Consider the following 26,003-nt stretch of genomic DNA (forward strand, 5'->3'; position numbering starts at 1 on the left):
TGTAGGAGCAGCTACCGCTACATGTCTATATAGTGACTTGTAGGGACAAATGCTGTCCTGCACGCTAGCTCTCGCCACTCATGGTGAGCTTGGGTTGTGGCGTTGCAGTTGAGTTAACTACATATTACTTCGAGTACTACAACACTGTGTCCAATATGATACTCTTAGAAAGGCATTAGTATATTTTATATGTGCATTCGGGAGAAGCACTCATGCACTCAGCTTTTGCATGTCGTTTGCCCGGAGACTACACCCAGTGGTAGCCGGCAGTGTGCACCTTATCTTTATACTTAGTCTGTTGTCTGTACTCTGATTTTACACGATGTTTGCAGTCGCTGTTAGCACATTCTGGCCGCCAACAGTTTTTAGTAGTGAAAGTATTTGGCAGCGCTGAGTTGAAAAGGAGCTCAATGTGTCTGGACCCATTACTCAATAATAATCTGAGGCTCTGAGGACCAATGTTGATCATTTCCAAGTTCAGTGGTTAAAATGAAATTGATTAAATATTTTCAACGACGAGCGATTTAAATTTTTCATCCTGTTGTATACTCTTTTTTTTGCTTAAGTCGTAAATCAGTCAAATTTATTTGTGAAATTTATTTAAAGGTCAGCTGTACAGTAGTGTAACATCGCTTGAGACATTAGCTGAGAGAATAATCAGTCTAAGAACTGATAGGAGGCTAATGGCTTCATAAATTATTTGGAAGTTGTTCGGAACAGTTTATTTTTGTTGTGTTTCGTAAAATAAAAGCAGGCTTATCAGACATTTCCTTCTACTATGAGAATATCACTATCCCGAATCTTGGCATATAAGATTTGCCAATGCATTTTTAGAGATCGGTCCGATATTCATCTGACATTTCTATGCTATTTCTTCAGTATTTGTTCAATATTTTTGACTGAAATCATGCTGCTCAAGGTTTATTAGCCCAGCGATATGAGAATACCGTTATACCAACTCCCACCATCCCGCATCCGCTTACCCCAAATCCCACTATCTCGAATCCCATCATTCAAAATATCGTCATCCTAAATCCTGTTCATAATACAACCTGATTTTCCATATACCATCAAAAAATTAAAGTTTTGATATCATTCCTATAATGAGTAGGTACTACATTTCTCTGTCGCTCAACTTGGGTACCATCATGTATGATGGTTCAGTTCACTTATAGGCTCACCAATGCTTTACAAATGCTTCACTATTTGATAAGTACAATTGTGTTGTGCAGTGTCACAGTCCTCACCACCTGGTGTCTAAACATGATATGAATTATTACCGACAATGACATACACCTGAAATCCAGAAAAGTCTAAAGCTATATGTTCATCCTTAAAGAGAAAATTTCAGCTACCCAGAAAATTTCGACACAGTTGATGTGGGGAAATGTTTTCTTGTAATTCCATATATTCATTTTAGGGCCCCATTCGATATATAAATAAATATTAAAATAAAGCCGTCAGTGGCCCCAGACATTTAACGTAACACCGTATTATAAAATTCATGCTATCAAAAGAAAGCTGAATTAAACTGATGTAAACAAACAAAAATAATAATTGACACAACCTATCAGGTACCAAAAACTAAAATCGAAACCATGCGTTTTCTTCAGGCCAAATATTGATGTCTACCATACTGTGAATGGTCACACAACTACGGATGGATCTATTCTAGCTCTTATTTCGAAGCCTTTCTGCAAACACAAAACGACAACAAAAATTGAGACCGATCGAAATGAATGTACTAGTCAAAGTAAAAATAAATACGGATCACGTAAGATTATTGAACAATATAACTGCATATATTCACAATCACTAAAAACACTATTGAGCAACACGGATATGACCAACACAGAAATAAACACGACTAATTTACCCACGTACTTCTGTGGTGGAATCACAAATCAGAATGACAAAGTATAACAGATTCCTACGTGAGGTCACGTCAGTGGTGACTGCAAACCCAATTGACTAATAACTAATATATAACACGTTGAGCTTTACATCTACTTTTTATATGGTGCGTGGCATACTTAAACTTCACAAATACATGAAATATTGTAAATGTCTATTAGATTTGAGCAGGAACCACTCACGTTCATTCATTAGATTTTTAATTAGTAGCAGAAGAATGATGGGGTTTTGAAATCGCGCTTTTCATGAAAGATAATTTGAATTATGAAAGCGTAGTTTCGAGGGAGTATGATATATAAGATTGAGTGGTGGCTATAATCATTTAATTAATCTATTCAACTTCAAGCCGTTTTACCGAGATAAAGCTATGTATTACGTCAATTCGACGCTTCCACCGTTGGCAAGAAATGAATTACATAAATTATGAGAAAATCTCAATTGAATTTCATCGGTTACTTAATTTCAATTCTCAGTATACGTTAATTATTAATTTGTTCATCTCTACCTCAGTGACTGCAGGAATATCAAATGCCATTCAGTCTTTTTTCAGGTTTTCAGCCAATTATCTTCTCAAAGTGACTGCTAGAAAATCTAATCTACGAAATAAAAAATTCAGTGATTAGATATTTAGCTGGTGACTACAGAGAATGCACTTCTATCTTTATCCAGCTCGTAAAAAGTTTTTTTACCAGCACAGTCACAGTAGGAATATGAGATTCGCGAATTGAACGCATTGAAAGTATGTATGGTATGTGTGTATGAGGCAAGTCGATTCTGAATAAAGTATATAGCAAGAACGGTCCGTAACAAACTCAGACTTCCTATTTAACTCGAGAAATTGTTTCTTATTACGCGTACTCCGTAAATGTACACGCACAACCGATGCTTGAGTTGAGTCCTACTCAGTAATCATTAGCCAATGGCTGTTGCAAATGAAACCGGACTTTCAACAATTTCGTATAATTTTTTCATTATATTCTGTCATGTCAATGAATAAAAAAATGTGTGTTCTGTAATTAATGAATTTAATAAATTAATGTTACCAGTGACCGTAGTTTATTCGCAACCACAACAAATATTTTCATTTAAAATCTTGCAGAGACTATGCATTTAAAAATAGTGAGAGAAGCTGATTTAATAGAGAATTCATAAATTACTGTCGCATATATGTTATTGGGTTTCCATCATAAGCATAGGTTCCATGGTTTTGACGTGGTTGACCTCAACGAGGAAGTTCAAATCCGACTTAGATTATAATAATTACTGGCTGAGAGGTGCGATTGAAGGGAAACTGGAAAAGTTACGGTAGTTCAATATTGAAGTGAATGACTCTTAAAAATGGAATGATATTAAAATTCAATTATAGCAAAATCTGTCGGGAAATCTAATTCCTTACCAACTGAACGTAGCTCAAGAAATTCATATAGTTTTCTTGCCTGTGTGTAAAGAATGAATTACTTGCGTTAGGTGAAAATGATATTTATTTACTGATGACGGAGTTGGCCTCCGAAAAATTTTCACGACAATTATTTTGATTTTTTTTGCGTTTTCGTTGGTTCTAAGTTCTTACTGTTGCAATTGAAATAGTATTTTAAACAGACTCGACGATTTTTTTTTATTTTCAACTAGGTGAATTTAAGATAAGTGAGATGGAACGTACAAGTACTGGACTGAAAGATAAGTGAGATGAGTTGTTTATGAATAAATTAGACATTTAGAAAATAACTGTAGCCAATAGACCCGGATTATAATTAAACACGGCAATTGAGTTAATTTAAAAATTTTGCAAAGACTGTCAATTTCACATGAGAGACAGAAAACGTTTTTGAATTGGGTATTTGTTAAAATGCTGTTTCAATGCTTTGAGGATAATGAATTGCTCAAGTTTGTGAAATATGATTTAAGTTTCAAAAATTTTAAGTCAAAATCATAATTCAAATACGATTTAATTCAAATTCATGATATTCATTCAAAATTTGGGTCATTGTGAAGTAAATGACATTTCTCGAGTTGCGTGAGAATCTTATCGAATTTGAACAAATTCTGGCCGGAGACCTGAATCTTCACCAACTGAATTGATGCTTAAGAAATTCTGTTTCATATTGTAAAATAAATGAACTTTCGGAGTTCCTGGCGAGCAGATTTAAATTGTAACGCTGTTGGCGCGACATCTTTCATACTATTGGCCATTGTCAACACATGGATTTGAGTGCCCTTTTTCTGTAAATTATACAAACATAAATTTCATTTATGTGTACAAATAACATAAATTACCAGAACATAGCTGAGAATTTTCTCATATATACCACATGATTCGATATAAATATTATTACACCTATTTATTTATCATATTAGTGTTCAATATATTCACAATGAGTGGTGACGGCGAATTGTAGAATATTTGCACAGAATCTTGGTTGATGATTTTAACATGCATCGTCAGAATGTTGGTGACCGTCATTTGTTGAGATGACCGAAATGTTGGTGACCGTCGTCGAGTAAGGTTGTGCGTTGCTCGCTCTCGTACTCTTCATTCCATTAAAAACTGCCAGTTATGGCTAGTGATACCGAAAGTGAGACGAGTTCCACCTGCTCTGTGGCATCTGTCGGTGTTGGCAGTGTCTCTATGAGGGAAAATCTAGATAAAGTGAATAAGATGCTGTCCTTTCTGAAGAACTTCAGCCCTGAAAAGAAGAAAGCGGGTCGACCGGCAAAATCTGCCAATGTTCTCACTCCAAAGGCTCAAAGTCTGGACAAGGTAATAAAAGTCATTGACGCTATCTATTCTCTAAATGTTAGAATGTTGGGGAGCATTGATAGCCTAGTCGCTATGAACACCAAACTTAAATGCGACCTCGAACATCTCCTTGAAAAGCAGGCTTTCTTGCCGAGCTACTCTGAAGTGGTTTCGCGCGGCATTTCTTCACCTGATGTGTCTGTTACTGGGCGCCGCTCTGCTATCCTAGGTAATGTTTCACGTATGCCAAGTAATGCTAATGTAAATTTTGTTGGCCCGAGCATGCTGCGCCTTGAAAAACGCCTGGACTCTGTTGAGCAGTACTCGCTTGTGAAAGTAATGGCTTGCCAAGGTAGTGCTGTCCTGTCAATCATCGAATCTTCGTCCGTCTCCACTGCTGGGGACAATGTTGATGCAGTTAGAAACCCCGAGCGTCTCAAGCAGAAGTTTGTAGACAAGATGAACGAGTGCGAAGAATCGCTGGCAGATTCTAATGCCTGATGCTTTTTAAACATTCTTATTGTCTATATATTCACTATGATGGCTGAATTTACTTATCCTATTCTGTCTCTAAGTGATGATCTTGTCGCTGATATTCCTGTTGTGAATTGTGAAATCCTTGACTGTGATACCTTTTTACAGCGATCAAGAAACTTTACCCACGAATTTTTTTCACTTGTTTGTTTTCGTAAAAAAAAAATTCCGTAAAGTATTCGTAAAAATTTTGACCAATTCATGGTTTTTCTTAGCTCAGTGAATTTTAAATTTACTATCATTCTACTAACGGAAACCTTGCTGAGTCCAAACTCAGACCAAGTATTTAATATTCCTGGTTTTTCCAAGTAAAGTATTTATCGCAACTGCCATGGGGGAGGTATAACTGCTTACGTGGATGAAAAGGTCAGCGCGAGGGTTAATAATGATTTATCTTGGGAGAAAATGAGTATAAACTCTTGAGTTTATGTGTCCGCTTACCTGCGTTTGAGCTATCTATCTTTTGCGTCTTTTGCGTCTCCAACAGCATTCGAACCTTCAATGAACTGTTCTCAGTCGAGGTTCTTTCAAAAATAAAGGGAACTAGTAAAACAATTCTTTGTGGGGACTTCAATATAAATCTGTACAACCCTCTTAATATATGCTCCACCAATTTTTTATACATGAAATTCTGTGTAGCAATGTTTATCCAGTTATAACCAAACCAACCAGAATCTCTCCTCAAAACCCCATTACCCCGTTCTCGTTACTTGACCATATCTGGAGTAACTTTTCTTTTGGATCCAATCCCCATTCAGCCGTTGTTGACTGCGACTTGTCTGATCACTTGATGACGTTCTTTCACTTTGAAACCAAATTTCCGTTTGTTTAACTTCTGAGGAAAATTCACGTGATTAATGATGAAAATATTTATAAGTTCACGGAAAACATGAGACTTTTTCCATCGGCATTTCTTTCAAATATTAACGAACCTAACGCAGCAATGCACTCCTTTATATGCGAACTTTCTAAAATTTATAATGAATCATTTCCCATAAAGTTTGTATCAGTAAAAAAAACATAAGCCTCCCTGGTTGACAGCTGATATTTAGTCTGCTATCAAGAAGAAACATAAGCTTCTGAAGCTCTCCCGATCTGGTGTAATTCTTCGTCGATCATATGCCACTCATCGAAATGTCCTAAATGCGTCAATCAAGACTGTCAAGAAGCAATTCTACGCAGCCAAAATCGAGCAGGCGTCGAATGACTCAAAGGTTCTTTGAAAAATTGTCAACAACTTGCTTGTAAAAATGTTTTTAAAAAAGAAATGAATTGTTAAAAAAGAATGAGATAATTTCCGGTACCGACGCAGCAACTGAATTTAACAATTATTTCATCTCTGTTGCTAACGATATCACAAAAAACTTGGGTCCTGTGAACGATAATTTGATGAATGAAATTCCCTCCTGTGAGGCATCCTGCTTCCTTTTTCCTACGTCTGAATTTGAGATAAAGCAAATTTTGCGACTGTGCAAGGGCAAATAACTTCAGGTCTATGAATTTCAGCCAAGAATATTGTATCTTGTAGCTGACACTGTAGCGCTAGTCTTAGCGCATATTTTTAACTTCTGTATGTCCACAGGAGTGTATCCTAATTCACTGAAACGAGCTCGAGTTATACCTATTTTTAAATCGGGTGACCCTTACAAAGTCTCTAATTAAATTAGTCCTATATCAACGTGTCATATCTTAATAAGATTTTTGAAAAAATTCTCCACTCTAGACTAATTACTTTTTTCGATAAATTTCCAATTATATCTGATAACCAGTTTGCTTTCCGTAAGGGTAGCAACGCAACCATGGCTATATTTTATCTAGTCCAAGACCTTCTTATGACGTACCATTCAAAAGATTACTGTGTCGCTCTTTTTCTGGACCTACAGAAGGCTTTTGATTGTGTGAATCACCGAATTCTTCTAGGGAAGCTACACCGTTATGGTATTAGAGGGACCTTCCTCTCACTTATTCAGTCTTACCTCTCGAATAGTGAACAGTTCGTCGCGTTAAACGAGTTCAATTCACCCATAAAACCAAGCAATATAGGTGTGCCACAAGGCTCTGTACTGGGGCCTCTTTTCTTTACTATTATTATTAATGACATTGCTTCATCTCTTAATGTGAACTGCAAACTTTTTGCCGACGACGCAGTTTTATGTCTCGAGAAGTTCCTTCGAAGAAGTGTGCGATAACATATCGGAACTGACTGAGCATTTGTCGAGATGGCTTTTAGATAACAAGCTAGTAGCTCACACTGACAAAACTAAGTTGATGCTTTTTACTCCTAGACCCGTTTCCGTCGAACGTGATATAACTTTTAATGGCACAATTTTACAATGGGTCGACGAATTTAGATATCTTGGTTTAATCCTCGACAACAAGATTTCCTTCAATAAGCACATCAACTACGTCTGTCAGGGGCTGAGTAAAGCCCACGGAGTTTTGCGGGCATTGTCGAGCGTCCTACCTTTTACTTCGTTAAAAACGCTTTTCTACGCATTGTCTGTTACTAAACTATCGAACTCTTTGGTAATCTGGGGGGGGAGGGGTGTACCTTTTAATACAAAGAAGCGGGTCATTACGCTAGTTAATAAAACATTGCGTTCCATGCTTAGGGTTAAGAATGATGTCAATAATATTCCTTAGACTCGCATTAGAGTATTATATAAGCAGTCTAAAATCTTGAAACTTGACGATATGTATAAATTTGAGCTTTTAAAATTCATGCATAGGGCACTTTTCCATGAATTTTTCCATTTTTTTTCCATCGTCTTTTTGAGTCTGCCTTCGCCTCTCTCGTCCCTCAACATTCCCATAATACCAGGGGCGTAGGATTTAACTTGCCAGCTATTCGCCTGGAAGTAGAAAAAGCGGTACTGTTTTTAACTGCGTCAAATATTTTAATGAATTGCATGAAGATTTTAAAAAAGATTGTTACAAATTACTTTTAAAAACGAAATTCCGTAAATTCATTCTTGACCAGTATTAATTTGCCTTCGTTTGTCACGCAGGTTCTGAATATTTTTGATTCTATATTTTAATTTTTTACCCGTCTTTAATCACTGTTATATTGATATTGCTTTGTTACGCTTAATTTTAATGACATCCCGTTATCAGTTTTCATGAGGCTTTTTTCCTGGTATGTGTTTAATTTAGAAACTTTCTGTTGCTCTTAACTTCTTTGCCTTATCATTGGAATAGAATTTTAAATCACCTATGTTGCCTGCGAAGCATATCTGCTTATGGGCATTCACTTGGATGTCTCTATTATTTTATAAATGTGTTTCTTTTTTTCTTTTGAATTGTAACTAGAGCTCCTTTGTGAATAAAAAATCAATCAATCAATCAATCAATATGCATCTTCAAAACGAAATTTATTATGCGCAATTGAAACATTGGAGCACACGTGGGTATAAATAATGCTCTGCCCCCAAATTAAAAAATATAAGTAGATATTAGCAATAATTTGAATCTTAAATGGAAAAATTTCGTTTGAGGTAGAACACGAGAGGATAGAATGATTTGGGCCACAGACACTGAAATCTGTGTTTGTAATTCCGTAGAGTTTGAATGAACCCGATTATTCTATTACTTCTAAATATCTAGAAATGTTTGACAAATTCAATGCGATAAAAGCATGAGTGTAGAATTTCACCAATTGCTCGTTAATTTATTATAATTTTTTTGCGTGACGATCTTTTTAGATGGCGCGAGTTAATATATTGACTGATTCATTTTGAAAACAAACTTATAATGTTAACCAGGTGAGACTTGCTGATTTCTTGTGACAGGAAGTGCTGAAAATTAATCGCGGAAGCGAATTAAAAATGACTGAGCATTGTCTTAGATGGAGATCGATGCAGCTCTTAATAATTAGATCATCGGCAGTAATAAGTGGCATATCATGTATTAAAAATTTTGATATTTATATTCTCAGTGCGCCACCAAAATGTTTTCATAAACTGCGAGGAGCCAAAAGATAATGTGATTATGATATTTAACATATTTAACTATTATTAATTATCAATTAAATACATGACTCGAGTGAAAATTTTTATCACCCTATCGTCCAGAACTAAGTTATCGAAAAACATAATTGTTTCGAAAATATTTATTTATTATTTCAAATGCGGTGCAAATATAGTTCTTCTGAAAATTTTCCACCTCATTCATCAATTTGAATTATACCGAGTAATTGGTATTTACTTTTTATTGATTCATATATATATATGACAATATTGAATAAATAAAATTTTTGATTGGTTTTGTAAATGAAAGAATGATCAGAGCTGATTTTAGTGTTCTGATGGAATTTCTTTAAAAATATTAGAAATTTATTCCATCATACCTACTGTGGAAAAAAAATGAACACAAAAAGCGAAAATTCAATTTAGTGCAGCCGGCAATGGCATTAATGGATTTAAAAACATCAGCATGGATTGATGATGTCTCTAGCGCCCAATTCTCACAGCGCCATCAAACTTCGTCCCGACCTAAACATTACCGCATCTTAGCAGACGGCAATGGTATAAATATGATTAAAGGCATCGGCATAGATTGGTGATGTTCCATGAAATTGAAAACTTCTGGCCGCCAAATTCTCACAGTGGCATCAAATTTGGTCCTGACCCTAACATTACCGCGTCTGAGCAGATGATAACGATATATATATACTTAAAAGCATTGGCATGATTTGGTGGTGTCCCATGAAATTGAAAACTTCAAGCCGCTATATTCTCAGCGCCTCATCGAACTGAGGCTTCGTTAACTGAGAATGGACATCTAATGGCATTACGAAGAAAATAATTCGTATAATTCACGAATCCAATGCTTTTCGAGCTTCACCTGCTCACATCTTGACAATTCTAAAGAATTTACCTAACGTGGCGTTTGATAAAGCATCGTAGCCTGCAAAAATCTATCAATCATAAACAGAAGTCGTGAGGCTTCATAAAATTCCGAATACCTTCAATTGGTCACATTATTTAGTTTATAAAAGACCGCGTCGTCCTCCCCAGACCACTTCAGTACTCAGGATGGCTTCTCACAATGGCCATCAGCGAGCGGGGCCGCTGTTGCTGTTAACGATAGTTACGCTGCTTGGAACGGCCGCAGACGCCGTGGTGTTTCAGACGATCATGATGAACGTGACCGTACTTCGTCCAGACCTAAACATGACGGCAGCAGCGGCGTGTGAGTTAATATTAGAAGAGACAATAATTATTCAAATTTTAAAATCTAAGTTTATAACACTTATTTATGTGAGTTTAAATTGTAAATATGGAGCGGCAAAGTAATTTGAGTAACGAAGTCTAGAATAATGGCAATATTTGAGATATACTATGACCAGCATTCATACATGCGGGCAAAATTTTTTGTATTCCGCATTTGAACAGGTAAATAATTTTTTGCCCGCTAATGAATATTTGTCAGCAATTAAATCGTAATGTAACAAGGATTTACGTAGATAGCATACCGAGCTTATGGTACCACTTTGCATAAACAGCTTAAATCATAGGTTACCACAATCTTACCCCGAATCTCAGCCAACCAAATTAACTAATTACCCCTGAATAAAACCTCCTACAATATTATTACAACCAATTACCCCCGAATTTGCATAAACAGCTTAACAGGGTACCGATCATTTACCCTAAAATCTTGCCCAATAAAATTGAGCAATTACTCCCGAATGATGAGTTAACGACCATTTACCCCAATTGAGCACGCTCTTTAACCGAGAATAACTTAGAGCGGTTACCTGAAAAATACTTCTGTGGAATATATAATTGATTTAAATTTTTTAAATACTTTCCAGAACCGGGGTGCTCATCTTTATTAATCAACACAAAACTATAAAGTACTTTATACGTTTCATTACACAGTTTTTGAAACTCTGCAAAGGGCATATCACAAGCAATGTAATCACTATGAATATTCTTCATATCGATGAAAGGTAACTCGAATAGAATTAATAAATTTGAATTCGTTCTAATGGTTTGTCTTGGTAGTATGTGATAGTTTTGAGATAAATAAATTGAAATACAGTTATTATGTCTTCCACTGGTGTAAAAACTTTCAGCAGGATTTTTATTCTTTTCTGTAGCAATCTCATCAAAAATGAACAAATTCTTCTTCATTGGATCTATATCACGGGGATCAGGCACAGAAGCAGTATTCTCAAAATATTCGATAGCACATTTTTTGACGTTTTTGGGTAGGTTTTCGAGATATTCATCAATATTGCCACAACAGTCAGAAAATAAATTGATAATTTCAGATTTATTATATCCCTTATCGAAAGCGTCCTTCAACAACTTAAATTCAGGCTGATGAGTTGACTTGCTATACAGGAAAAGATTGTTGAAATCAATAAAGTTCACCAATAGCAACTTCAATAGCAATGACGTTTTTCCACAGTTCGAACTTCCGATTATGAGACACTTCAAACTTGGAGAAGGAAATACAAAGTAGTTCTTCTGTTTATTTTTATTATCGTCTCTCCACGTGTAGAGCATTTCTTAGTGTTTTTTTTCTAAAATAATTTTCAATGTTTGTTCTAACATATTCACTTGAATTGTAATCTGATTTATTTCAGTGGAGAGATGGTGAATATCATAGCGAATATTATCAATATCAATCTGCAGCTGATTAATATTTCCGGAATTCAACATCACCTCTCTTTGAACATCTGTTATTACGTCTTCTATTTATTTAACAAATTTCATCAAGCTTTCTTTTTCTCACAGGCTGCCTCGAATGACAATAGCGTGTAAGTGAACTTCCATCTACTAAGTTTAATTTATTTCCATCATAAATCACTATGTTTTCGAATATTTTTAATCCGTTCATCACCGAACCGTAAATACAATACGTAGAGTGCATTGTCAATCTTTCGTTTATCAATTATTTCATATGGTACATTAGCTCTCATTTTTATTAACCAAGTTTCTAAAATCCAGTTGACGATTTAATAAACTTAGAATGTTTATCATTTAGCTGGAAATCAGTTTGAAGGTCTGCTACTCATTGACGTTTAATTTTTCTTAGTCGTTCAAATAATTGATCTTGAATTCTTATTACTTCTGCTAGTTCGTTCTTATTTTGAGGCTATATTTTCAACAGCACCATCAATATACGCTTTAATTGCAACCTGAATCCTCTTCAATGAGGATACTTCTTCATTCAAGGACACCAAATTTTCCATTTGTTTTTTCAATTTTTCCCGAATTGTTTTTACTTCCTCATCATGAGTTTCCAACTTTGAATTCACTTCCAGCATTTCCTCAGTTACTTTTCCATCAAGAGTTTCCACTATTGATTTTACTGCAGGCAATTCTTTTTCGAGATAGTTGATATGCTCCATGAAACCCTCCCTCACAACATATATTTTTATTAGTCATTTCTGAATCCTTCAAATGAACATTTGCGACTTTTACGACCTCCTCATCAACATAACTCTTGCATGCGGCATCCATATCCTCAATTGGATATGAGATATTTGCAAGTCTCCGATTATTCAGATCAAAAATTTTATCAGCGTCAAGATATTGAAAGCCAATACCTGGAGGACCTTTTAGATATGCTATGGGTGTACTATTAATTTCTGTTTCAAATATATTAACACCGGCCATTTTAATAAAGTAAAACATCTAAAGCCTGCAGACTTTCCCGAACTCGTGAGGCTTTATTTAGGATTATTTATACGATCAGTTAATATTTTGTCCAGTTCAATGTTTTTATCAGTTTCATTTTGTACCATCAATTTAAGCTGATTAATTTCATTCTGATTTGATATAATATCTATAGAAAACTCATGAAATATGTTTTTAATATCCTTCATATCATTAATAATATCTTCCATTTTTGTCTGCGAAACTGACCCCGCTCGTAACTCCATGACTTGTTCTGTTATATTGTTAAATTTTACATCATTAATTGAAGCTAAATTGGACTCCAAGCTTTGAATTCTTGATCAACTCCATCAATTTTTAACTCGAGGTTATGAATCCACAATTCTGAAGTTTTAAGCTTTTCATTTACTAAATCTTCAAACGCCATATGTACTCTATGGATCTCCTCATCAACTTTAATAATCAGTTTCAAATTTTCTTCAATATGCAATTCCGAATTCTTGACTTTATCATCAAGCCCTATCTGCCACCTACTTATTTTCTCTTCAAATTGTTTCATTAGTTTATCCTTAATACCAATTTCTACATTTTTTACTTTGTCATCGAGCACCTACTGCATTTTGATGATTTTCTCATCAATTTGTTTGATTAGCTTTTCTTCAACATGCAATTCCAAGTTCTTGACTTTATCATCAAAAGCTGACTGCAAACTGTCAATTTTCTCATCAAATTGTTTAACCAATTTTTCTTCAGAAGAACCAATCGTAGACTCTGAAATTTTATCTATATCTTCTAGGGTAGACTCTAAAAATTTCAAACTTAAAAATCAGTATTAGAAAACTCAACTTGTAAGTCTTCTCTCAGGGCTGTAATAATTGAATTGAGCTTGGAATGTTCATTTCGAAGAGTTTCGATTGAAGTTTTCAAAGACTATAGGGGAAATACTTCAATTGGTTCTTCCTCACCATCTTTGCCAGTTGATGAAAGATGCAAATTATTTGCATAGATATTAATACTTGCCATTTTTTAAAGAATATTAAATTAATAAAATTTTAATACCCATTCTTATAAAGATCTAATTGGATGGAATAAAATCTCTCATACTCCAGTCTTTTCAATATTTCTAAACATAAATGTCCGCAAATTACATTACCCATTTTTTGTATTTTATAGGCGGATCAAAAAATGCTGCATTTATTCATATACGTTTTAAACTCGTTAGAACATGTCAAACCATAACTATCAAAGTAATAACAAGCATCATTTTCCTTATACCAACAAGTCCCATGCGTTCCAGTTCCCTCTTTCACATCAAGATTCAAAATTCCTCGCTCCGTTGTAAAAAGTGACCTAGGCAGTGTATCCCTCATGAAAATATCTCTGACTCTAGGAACTTTCAACATACTCAAAGAATGTTTCAAATTATGTTGTGATAATGGTTTAATGGGTATTATTTTCTTGGCGGATTCAAGTAGAGACCTCCTCCACAAGATTTTTTTCGATGAAGATTTTTTTTCGCTAGGATCAATCTTAAACCAGATCCCTTTTAAGCTTCCATTGCTTCATTATGTCGTTTCGTTTCTGCTATAAGTTTATCATCAGCTTTCTTCTCATTGACTGCACTAGCAATGGCAGAAGCTCCTCCTGCCAGAGACCCTGCAGCGCCTAGAGCTCCTAGGATAGCAGGAATTGAAAAGATAAAACCTCCTTCTTTTGCTTCTTTTGTTGATACAAAAGAAGTTTTAGTTTTCTTACAAATCAAGCAACGTCCGTTTTTTAATATTTTATTATTTTTCGTCGTAACATACTGAGCATGCTCAGTATCGGTCATCTGTATGACATTTTACACAATACATAATTTTAATAAGATATAAATCTAAAAGAATTTTTAAATTTTCAGTAATTTATATTCATTTTTCACCATCAGATTGTAATTAAATTATTCTCTCTGAAAGAATCAGAGCATAGGCATGTGTATTATCAGGAATGTTATTATTGAATTCAGCTTTAATCTTCATATCAATAAGACTGTCCTTAAGACGTTCATTTTTCCGACTGATATCAAATTCGAAAATCGGATGTAAAAACCTATAATCTCTGTATGCAACCGCACAATTTGTCTGTGATGCATAATCTATCATCATTTTATAAACTACTGCATAATTGTTACTATCAAAATCAATTTGTTAGTTCTGCTCAGGATACCTTTCGTTATTTAGCTGGATATATGCATTCTTCATATCACAGTGATCAAACAGTGCATTGTTAGAAAGTTGTGAATTATCTCTACCAATTTGAAATGCTAAAATGACATTACGAGGTCTTTGAGTTCCCGAACTCTGTGTAAGAGTCCAATCCAAGAACTTTTCATTAGGACTCATTAATGTTTGTTCCAATTGTCGATTCATGTATGCAATTGATATTCGAATTTTATCTCTTATTTGGCGATATAATTTAATCTTATACTCATCGGAGAGTTTATAAGCTGTCATTTTTCAAATTAGTCTTTTGATAGTAATTTTCCCATCACCAACTTTATATTGCTGATTTGGATCCTTATCGTTAGTCTTGAACAGAGCATTTGCATCATCACCTCTTCTCAGAGTTAAGTCATGCTCGATTCCATAAATCACTTTGTCATAATTTTCACAGAATCCGAAAATATGTTTTAGGGGAATTGTAGCATTAAATTGATCGTCAGCAGCTCCTAAATAATCACTGCGTTCATTAAATCCGTCATTCGATTTTTCATTTTTCTTGGTGTCAATACTCCAGAAGAACATCATATTCTCTTTGGAGTTACGTTGATAAGTTGTCAATCCTTTTAGAGTTGTAGCAATTCCAGGATAGCTATAACCCTCAATTTCCTCATTTCCGATTCTATAAGATACTCGACCTAATAAATACATCAGACAATTATTGATAATTGATATTTTATCATCTCTGAAATAATAATTACTACCATCCTCTTTCGTTAAGCCCCTTCGATGTAAAGACAACTGTCTGATGGTAGTAGAAACTGATCTTGATTCTGAATATTAATCTTGATATCATTGTGTTCACGATTTAAATCAGTTCCAATGTGAGGTTCATAATCATGAGTTTCGACTTTATGAATTGATTCATCAATTTGAATAGATTCGTTCCACAGTAAGTTCTCCATTTCTATACGAAATATTTTTTAAATATTATTTAATATTTTTAGACCTTAAGTGCAATCGTACTGTTATTTCCTCACCTCTTGTATTCGAAAGATTTCTATTTTGATCTGTTAACCAAATCCGGATGTTATAAATTGAAGGCTGATCTACGGTTAGATAAATTGGTTGACTAGGATTCTCTACAATTTTATATCCTTGGGGAACGTTAGGAAAAAATGTATACAAAATATTTTGTAAATCACCATTGAGATATGATCCATTGATTATACTGCAGTGAACAAGTATTGCAGTAACGGACAATATATTTACTATATTTGTACTTCCAGGTTCTCCAACACCTTCTTCCAATACTCCATCATCAAAACCTAACAGAGTATGTAAACTGTTGGGTTTGTTGAAATAGATTTTCAAGTCAGGATTACGAACAGTTATAACGCATTTCAGAGTATTGGTGTTCGCTCTTATATCAATCGAGTCTTCATCTCCAAGTGCATGTTTAATATACTTATTGATACTTTCTATCTCATAGCATTCATTCGGAACTGTTATAACGATTTCTCCTCCATATAATCCAACATAAAATTTATTATTTGTCTCATCAATATTCGGGATAGAGTGATACATATCCAGTCCCACCAATGCCAGTTCATGAAATTTGTATCCAATTTTATTGCTGGCGTGAAATTCGTGTAAATATCCCTTTTTCTTTCGATAATAACTATGCTTTGGGATTCCATTTTCTTAAACAAAAATCATTCAATAGTTTAACATCATGTCCATTTAATAAATTTCCTTTAAAAAGTTCATGAGTGAGTGCCTGCAATTCATTAAAGACTCTTGTGTTTCCAGTATTCAGAGAGCCAAGTATATGAGTGATGTCTTGCAACAATATCATTAACGATAGAAGGTATAACTATTATTCCTGGTCCCGAAACATCTGAATCAGTATCCGGTCTTGATTCCGGAGTTGAATCCCGAGATGATGCCGGGCTTGCAGCATTTATTCTACCAACTTCATAACGTACCTTTTCTTTTTTGCATCACTTTATAGAGTGGTTTGATGAATTTTTTATTCTTCTCTCCTTTGTTTGCTCTAATTGTTCCATTCGGCTTGAGATGAGCCTTAGTCTGTCTCAAAATTGTTAGGTTTTTTGCAACATCATTTTCTTCATAGTTTTCAGGGGCTTGTTTTGTTAATATCCCCCATAACCCAACGGTTCCCTCATAAACTTTATTACCAATCCCTAAATCGTTATCTTGAATGGAAACAATTGTATCTTCTAGCATGGCATTTTTTCCATCAAATTTTATGCCGTAAACTTTGTCATATTCAGAACCAGATTTGAATGCGTAACTTAAAAAGGCTTCAGCTATTTATCCAACTAGTCCTTTCGAGTCGGGTTCTTTTGAGTCTGGAGGATCTAAGGCTAATATTTCAGCAGGTTCGATTGTTAATAATTCTCTGGGAGCATCTTTCAGAGCTAACTTTGCCTGCTTAGTTTCTTCCACCATTTTGGTGAGAGGTTCAATTAGAGGCTTATATACTTTTTTAGCATCATCATATAAATCTTGTTCCCTAAGTTTTTCTTGTGTGAATTGTTTTCTTAAGGTTCTATTTAATTTTATTAAGTCTTGTTTTGTTTTTATATCAATTAACGCCATTTTGTTAAGTAAAATATCTCAATTAACTTGAACTTAATGTCTGTTTATTTCGAACTCAATGTGTGTTCATGTTGAACTCAATGTGTTTTCATGTTGAACTCAATGTGTGTTTAACTTAATGTCAGTTCAACTCTATGTTAGTTCATCTTCGGGAATCCAAGATGGATCATCATATCCCTTCAATTTGACTAACAATTTCCCTTTACTCTTTTTCAAAATTTTATCAATTTCATACACAAAGCTGCTATATTTTGATAGTTCATCACCGTAAAAACTTCCTATTACTTCCTCCCCATTCATATCTATTAACTTATATGTTACAGGTTTCGTCTCTAATAGTTTAGAGATGATAAATAACTCACGTGTGAAATTAGGGAGATATCCTTTATTAAAATCCTAACGTTTTCTACTAATTCCGACACGATCTCCAATCTTGAATTTAGGCTTTCTTACGACAGTCTTTATCTCAGGGAATAAATTTTCATAGACTATTTTACTGTTCTGTTCCATTGAAGCTTCACGAGGAGTCATTTTTATTGATCGATGATAACTATTGTTATAACTATCAACTAAATCTGGTAAAATATCTACCCACTTTTTGGTCTTGGTGTACGTGAAGTATTTCCGCATTTTTGTCTTGAGAGTCCGAATAAATCTGTCAACAACTTGAGCTTTAGTTTCATTCTTAGTTGCAAACCATTGAATTTCAAACTATTCGAATAACTCTTGTGTTGGCTTGTTAATGAACTCTAGACCTTTGTCTGTTTGAATTTTTGAGGGTATTCGCTCCGTAAAAAGCTTTTGGAAAGAGGTTTTAATCTCTTCGCCAGTTTTTCTACGTATAGGAACTGCCCATGCATGTTTGCTAAAGATATCAATCACAGTTTGGATGTAGTTTTTACCTTTATCTGTATACTTTTGCATGTCAACTAAATCTGCCTGCCATTGATCATCAATCTTTGTTACTTTAACTCATCTTGTGGTAAAATTATATTTTATTGGTTTATGTAGGGTGTAGGTTTCCTGTGACTCCAACCAATTTGTGACTTGCTTTTGAGATAAACCACTCCTACGAGAGAGTTCATTAATTTTGTCCCCACATAGCCGGTTTTAGGATCGTGATATATTTGATTTAGAATTTTACCACTCATTTCTGTGAGTGGACTTTTACGTTTCTTGATACTCCAAGACCTACATAACTTTTTCCAGCCAATATAGCATTAACTATTTTTGCATCAGTTCTAACATATTCAGGTTCATTAGGATCTATCGTAATTTCAGCAGCTTTCTTCGCTAGGATATCATCGGACTTGTTTCTGTCTTTAGTTTTTGAATGTGTACTATAAAATATATCATGCTCTCTACAAGCTTTATCCAATGAACTAACTCCCTTATAACCTTTATTCAATCGTTTTTGCACCTTAGTGCCTGGACAACAGAAGGAGTAGGTATGCTTATCATTGAAAGAACCGTTGGGAACTTGTTCAGATTGAATGTTAGAGGGTAATTTTAACCCTTAAATGCACGCATTTAATGTGGAGGATAAAAAATATTTCAATGGTGATTCTGTTTTGAAATGGGTGAATATACACATAAATTGCATCAAGTTTGAATTTTTTCTTTTTATTATATAAAATTGATGGTTGTATCATATATGATACAAGGCGCGTTTGCGGTAAATATTAGTTACTATGGAATTTGGTGAAACATTCGCTATTTTTCTAAAACAAAGGGTAATACCGCACTTCTGGCACATAACATAGGAAAGTGTATAACAACCAGGTATTTTGCATCTTTGTCGGTCATCAGCATGCTTGGGCCAGTGTGCCACACCATTCAGTCTCACTACTTCAGGGGCAGATGAGCTTCATTACCATTCTTATCTTATGGTGCACAACTTATCGCATGGAATCCTTCTTATCAGTGTTATCACATGGCACCGTTCTTATCACGTGACGCCCATCTTATCACATTCCGCCCTTCTAATCGCATGACGCTTTTTTATCACATGGCGCCCTTATAATCACAGAGCACACTTCTTATCACATGGCGCCTTTTTGATCTCATGGCGCGATTCTTATAGCATCATTGAATGGCGACCGTCATATCGCATAGAGACTTTCATATCACGAGGCGCCCATCTTACCACATGGCACCCTTCTTAGCGCATGGCGCCCCTCTTATCACATGGCGCCCTTGTTATCACATGAAGCTCTTCTTATCAAAAGGCGCCCTTCCTATCATATGGTGCCCATCACATAACATCTTGTGCTGCCTGAGATCAGGTTGCAGTCTCTTGTCTGGCGTGAAGCATGGAGCCTTGTGTCTCTTTTTTTGTTCTGTGTTGTGTTGTATTGCGTTGTTCTGTGTTGTATTGTATTGTTCATTGTTGTATTACATTGTTCTGTGTTGTGTTGTTCTGTGTTATGCTGCGTTGTGTTGCGGTGTTGTGCTGTGGTGTTGTTCTATGTTTTGTTGTTATAGTTTTATTGGGTTGTTCTGTGCTGTGTTGCGGTGTTTTGTTGTGTGTTGTGTTGTGGTGTTGAGTTGTGCCTCTTGCCTCTGGATCTTCTTTTTTCGACATTTAATTTTTTCACTTCTGCTGTCGCTGGCTTACACAGGTATAGTGCAGTTACTATGAATTTTAGATGGGCTGTGGTCTTCTACAATTGTGATTGCAGAATATGTGTTGGAAGAGTCATCACCGTCTGAAAATACAATATAACTGCAGGAGAAAACTCATCATCTATTTGTAAACAAATATTATTTAATGAGGATTAACTTTACTACCTGATAATGCACAAATATATAAATATACTATATTGCCGTCACTGCAAAATAGAATAAAAATCTATGAGTTGGTTGTATCATATGAATATATATGGATTGCGTAAGTAAGTAACTGACGTCATGCTTGCAGACTTATACCCTTATTTTTGGCTTATTGCCGAACGCAAAAGAAATAACTTTCTCACCTCCGGATTATGATTCAAGAGAGTCCACATCACTGATATAAGCAGTGGATGGGTTATTGATGTTGTCAGCATCACTAGAAGTTTCGTCATCGTCACTTACATCCAAGAAGAGAGCCTCCAGAAATTACTTCTCAGACAAATAATGCGGCATCACCTGGTGAAACAACATTTATTACATACATTACACATTTGGAAGATGCATAGCTGCTAATCTGATTAGGAATACATTTTTCTAGATATATAATAACTAAACATACCTATTTGAATGCATGAAAAAACATAAAATGGCAGAAAACTACTGTGTTGTATCATTAATGATACACATACATATGATGCAGAAAAGTTGCCCATATGCGCCTTGTATCAGAAATGATACAACGACATTTTCTCTTATTGAACGAAAAAAAATACTTGAAAAGATTTATTGAAGGCTTCCCAATAAACATGACAACATAAAAAAATAGTGTTTATTTTTTTCTTACCTCTGAGAGAAGCGTAGGAGCCAGAATGAACGTAGAAATATGGGGCTTCCGCACACTTCCACCGACCACACCTTGTCGCTCACTGGCGTTCATGTTTACCGCACAACACAACACCGATGTAACTCGTTTCGTTCTCGTTCTATTCCGTATGAATCGAACTTGATACTAGATGTGCCGCAGGCAAGTAGCCTGATTACCTTAGCATTTATAGGCGAAAATTCGGTTTGTATCATTTTTGATACACCGTGCATTTAAGGGTTAAATGCATTTCTAGCAGTGGTAATTTCCTCAACATTGTGTTAAAAATGCCACTACCAGTTTTTTCATTCCGAAGAAATGATTTCAGCTGGTTTAAATATTCACTGTTATCGGCTGATAGTAGCTCAGGATAGTTTATTAATGTTTTTTTATTGTAGACTATCCTTTTTATTGGATTATTCTATAAAGACTATCATTTTAAATTTCAGTTGTTTAATGCTAGTGTACCATCTGTTGATATATGTCTTTTGTCATCATCACCATTCAGAGCAATTTTTTTGATCTCTTTCGTATACAATTCATGATTATCACTTTGGATATTATACATTGATTTATTTATAGTCTCATTATTCAATGCTCTTTTACATTCATCCATGGTTGTATTCCTTTCAATACCATTTCTCTTTATACCTTTAGCTTTCTTAGCTACAGAACACTTTCTTCGATAACAATACAGCTTCGCTCGAAGACCTACAAATTCTTATATGGGAATGCTGCTAGTTTCATTTTTCATTTTACCGATTATTTTTTTGGATGTTTTCAAACAGGTATTTTTAAAATTCTCAAACACCTCACTTAATTACAAGGTATCAACTTTAAGATAGAGATTATGATAATCTTTGAAAGTTTTGCATTTGAATACATCCGTAACTTGTTTAGCATGTCTATATTCTTTATCAGATATATACTTATCATTTAATTTGTTATAGAATTCATCCCTCGATGGTAAACTAATTGAATTCATTTTATCATAGGTATCCACGTAATCGTATGGATTACATGGATAATCGTATGGACATCCATGTTACTAACTTTACAGTGATTCATGCTGACAATATTTGCTTCCATTTTACTTAAGAAATTTATCAAAAGAGATTTCGTATTCAATGTGTGATTTTCAATATGACTTACATCAGATGATTCGTCAGCTCTCATTTTATATAGAAAAAAAAAATTAAAAGCACTTTGAAAAATTATTGATTTGATCTCTTTGATAAAATTAAAAAAAGAGTAATAAAACACAACATTTGAGATGTAGCTTGATACTGAATGTGGGTGATGGTGACTCGATGCTTGAATTGGTGATGCCTGCTCGTTGGCTTGAGTCGGTTGCGTGCTGTTAATAATGATGCGTTATGGTCGGTGCGCGTACCTGAGCCTGAGCTGGAGCAGCGCTGGCCGGATATGCTCGGCGAGCGCTAATGACTTAATTGGTGGTGCGCTCGCTGTATCCATCTCCTCTACTCTGCTTCCATATCCATCTCCCGTGTTTCCAATTTCCACTCATTGGCAAAATGGGATGATAACGAAATAAATTCGTGATATCCCTTTGATTTTTGAATAGTTCATGAAGAGAAAGGGATATGTATTTAAGTTTCTGAAACCGATATCCGAGCTTGCCAATCCGTCGAAGTCAATTTGCGTAGGATATGCTGATGCCTATATGGTCAGCTAACAATGTTTGTAAGGTAGAGCTTTTTTCTCCGCTCACATATTCATTGAAATGTTTTTCACACAGAAGGTGTAAGAAATATCCGAAGAGCATTTGATCAGCGAGGAGAGCTTCCTGCTGTGATTTTATTGCATTTTAGATCTCACCAAATAACCGAAAATTTCGTCATAATTATCACATGTATGAGCAGGAATTTTAATACTTCTGTAATGTTAATTGTCAAATACATGTTTCTTTAACCAATTATTCAGCTCCATCGGTGTTTGAAATCTGCTTCTCTTCATTACATTGAAAATTTGTCTAACAAAAACACGAAGACTTTTTGGGATGTGTATTTTATCTTCCTCGAACACATTTTTCACTGTTTGATATGATTGAGGGTCTCTTAACGCCTCATCGATCATACCTACAACTTGAATCAGTTTAGTCAGTGCATTTCTCAGCATATTTTATTCCACAGAAATTATGTCCGCCATCACTTTTTTCCTCGAATTTTCACAAAAATGTACTTTAACTCATGTGTATGAGAATGGTGATCTGATGCAGTCGTTCTCCGAGGTGGTAATGTCTCACAATGAGCATGAGCACCTCTCTATAAAGTGTTACTCGCGTGATATTAAATAGACAACACCCATTCCCTGTGACCGATTTAACGAGCTTTGTGGGGGGCTCCGGAAATAACTCGTGGGAAAGGGGCGTTTGCTCTATATAAATAAATGAATTGAGCTGGTGATATACCCTGGCAGTACGCTGTATCAGCATTCAGGATTACACTGTAAGAAATTATATATTCCACAGAAGTATTTTTCAGGTAACCGCTCTAAGTTATTCTCGGCTAAAGAATGTGCTCAATTGGAGTAAATGGTCGTTAACTCATGATTCGGGAGTAATTGCTTAATTTTGTTGGGCAAGATTCGGGGTAAATGATCGGTACCCTGTTAAGCTGTTTATGTAAATTCGGGGGTAATTGGTTGTAATAATATTGTAGGAGGTTTTATTCAGGGGTAATTTGTTAATTTTGTTGGATGAGATTCGGCGTAAGATTGTGGTAACCTATGATTTAAGCTGTTTATGCCAAGTGCCACCATAAGCTCGGTATGCTATCTACTGATTTAAATTCAAGGGAGAGAATGATTAAGAAGAATCGTAAGCTTTTAAATAGTTATTGCTACCTTAGGAAGAGTACATAATATTTATGTCTAGTTCAATAGAGTGTGAGTGTATTCGAGTTTGATCGTTTGCGGGGTCGTAATAATCAGCCGTTGACGATACGGAAAGTTGAACTTCCAACCGTGATTATTGATTATTTTCTGTGATACTGATTATGCACTTCCATCGATATGATAAAGAAAAATAAAATATTGTTAATGAACGAGTTTTTGTAAAATTCTTATATTTTCTAGGCCAATTTTCATGGAAAAGCAAAATTATTTGTTCATTGTCCCTTCATTTCATGTTCATGTTGACTAATTCTGATCCATGACTTGATCTACATCTGTATTTCAAATATTGAAGAGTCATCGTCGCAAGAATAAAATATTTATGTTGAATTATATCTCGTTTTTGATCGGTATTACATTGATTAGAAACTCGCCTGCCTAATAGCGTTCACCGCTCCTATAAGTACGGCACAAAAATCTTGAACATCTAATAAAGAATCCTCACATTTTCCTGGACTGCTTTCAATTATTACAATTAACTCGAGGCTACCCCAGGTGAGTGCAAGGCGAAGTGCTTCGTGCTGCCCAAGTGCAGCGCTGCGTCGTATGACATTACGACGTCGGTGTGCAGCATGACGTACGACGCTCCTTGCAACGTCACGACAACATTTGCTCCTGGCGTCATCAGCCTCTTCAAGTTCGGTGAGATCTTATGTTGCTGAAGTATTATTTGTTGCAGGAAGCTTGGAGTAATTTGTCGAGAATTGACGTAATTATTGTTTGTACAAGTCTTTCTGAAGAAATGTTAGCATTGTGTACTAGAGACTTCACGCTTCTTTTTCGTATACTGACTGATCCTTGTTTGCAGTTATTCGCGAAGCGTTCGTCACCAAAGGCAAAACCTTCAACGGATCTCCCGACAACCTGAAGAAGATGTGCGGTGCAGAAGGCGGGGTTCCGCTCATCATCAACACCAAGCAACTGCTTCGAGAAGCTAGGCAGCTCGTCGCTGGTAATATACTTTGGCCATATTTTCAACTTGATTCACATGACAACCTGATGGAGGAATGCTATGAGTCATTCAAGGTTATGTCAAGCTCAACCATAAACATTGCTTGAATGGTTGATAGCGGAATATTCAGTTCTTCTTCGTCTTTCTACGAATGACCATCCATCTTTCTTTGGAGTTCGTTTGTCAGAAAGTGTTATTAACCGTCAATTATGAACATTAATTAAAAACATTTGATTTGATTCAGATCCATTTGATTTACATACAATAGGTTTAAACCAAAATGAGTTAGCAGTTTGCTACGGCTGAGTTTAAAAAATGAGTTAGTTAGGGCTAATCAGAAAAATCATCTTCTTGCGTTCCCAATGTTCAGTGAATGAAAATGAACTTGTACCTAATTTTCTTAGGGATCATTTGCAGATGATGGAATATTTACATCCCTTGTAGGTACAACAGTCTGACCACAACAGTGAGATGAAGTAAATTGGCACTAATTTCTTATGGCTTACTTGCAGACCATGGAATATGGCTCATGTGGGGTGCAAATCGGGTGGCCTGGCTTAGCGCTTACCAAACTCCCAAGTACGGTCTATACCACTGGCCCGACAACTCCCCGGTGATTGGCAGCATCTTCACTGCAAACGACTTCTTTCCTGCTTTACTCGCCGATAAAATGGAAGTATCCGTGCTCCGTGACGATGGAAAAATTGGCACGTTATCAGAACAACCGCTCTTCATCAGTGCTCTGCCCGTACTGTGCGCAAGGACTCAGTGAAAAGTCTCTGAAGTATATATTCATTGTGATTGCATTTAACACGTTAACTGCGGCCCGACCCACCAGGAATGCCAGATGGCCTGAAAACGGCCAAGTCCGACAAAAAGACCTATAATTCAATATATACGAGCAAATTTGAAGGTTCAATTCAAAAATTAAATTTTAATTTGTTTCAATTTTTTAAATTTAATAAGGAAGTACCGACATTATTAATTTTTGTCGGACAATGCAATTAAAAAAACTGAGTCGCCG

At 35.4% G+C, this 26,003-nt stretch overlaps 1 protein-coding gene across 1 annotated transcript; it reads left to right on the top strand.

Moving 5' to 3' along the window:
• The first annotated feature begins 10,182 nt into the window (after positions 1-10,182).
• Positions 10,183-25,751, top strand: LOC125178170. The gene is made up of 4 exons (XM_047881308.1): positions 10,183-10,375; positions 24,523-24,669; positions 24,836-24,979; positions 25,492-25,751. Exons 1-4 carry the CDS (start codon positions 10,219-10,221, stop codon positions 25,749-25,751), a joined length of 708 nt encoding a protein of 235 aa, XP_047737264.1. The 5' UTR covers positions 10,183-10,218.
• The last annotated feature ends 252 nt before the right edge of the window (positions 25,752-26,003 follow it).

The sequence above is a fragment of the Hyalella azteca genome, unplaced genomic scaffold (genome assembly GCF_000764305.2).
Source record: "Hyalella azteca isolate HAZT.00-mixed unplaced genomic scaffold, Hazt_2.0.2 contig7616, whole genome shotgun sequence".
In the NCBI taxonomy this organism is placed as follows: domain Eukaryota; kingdom Metazoa; phylum Arthropoda; class Malacostraca; order Amphipoda; family Hyalellidae; genus Hyalella; species Hyalella azteca.

Bases quoted from the DNA above. Each gene is read 5' to 3' on its own strand.
- LOC125178170 (XM_047881308.1), top strand. From the start codon at position 10,219: ATGGCTTCTCACAATGGCCATCAGCGAGCGGGGCCGCTGTTGCTGTTA. The intron at 10,376-24,522 runs GTGAGTTAATAT...AGGCTACCCCAG, and splicing joins CATGACGGCAGCAGCGGCGT to GTGAGTGCAAGGCGAAGTGC. The intron at 24,980-25,491 runs GTAATATACTTT...GCTTACTTGCAG, and splicing joins AGCTAGGCAGCTCGTCGCTG to ACCATGGAATATGGCTCATG.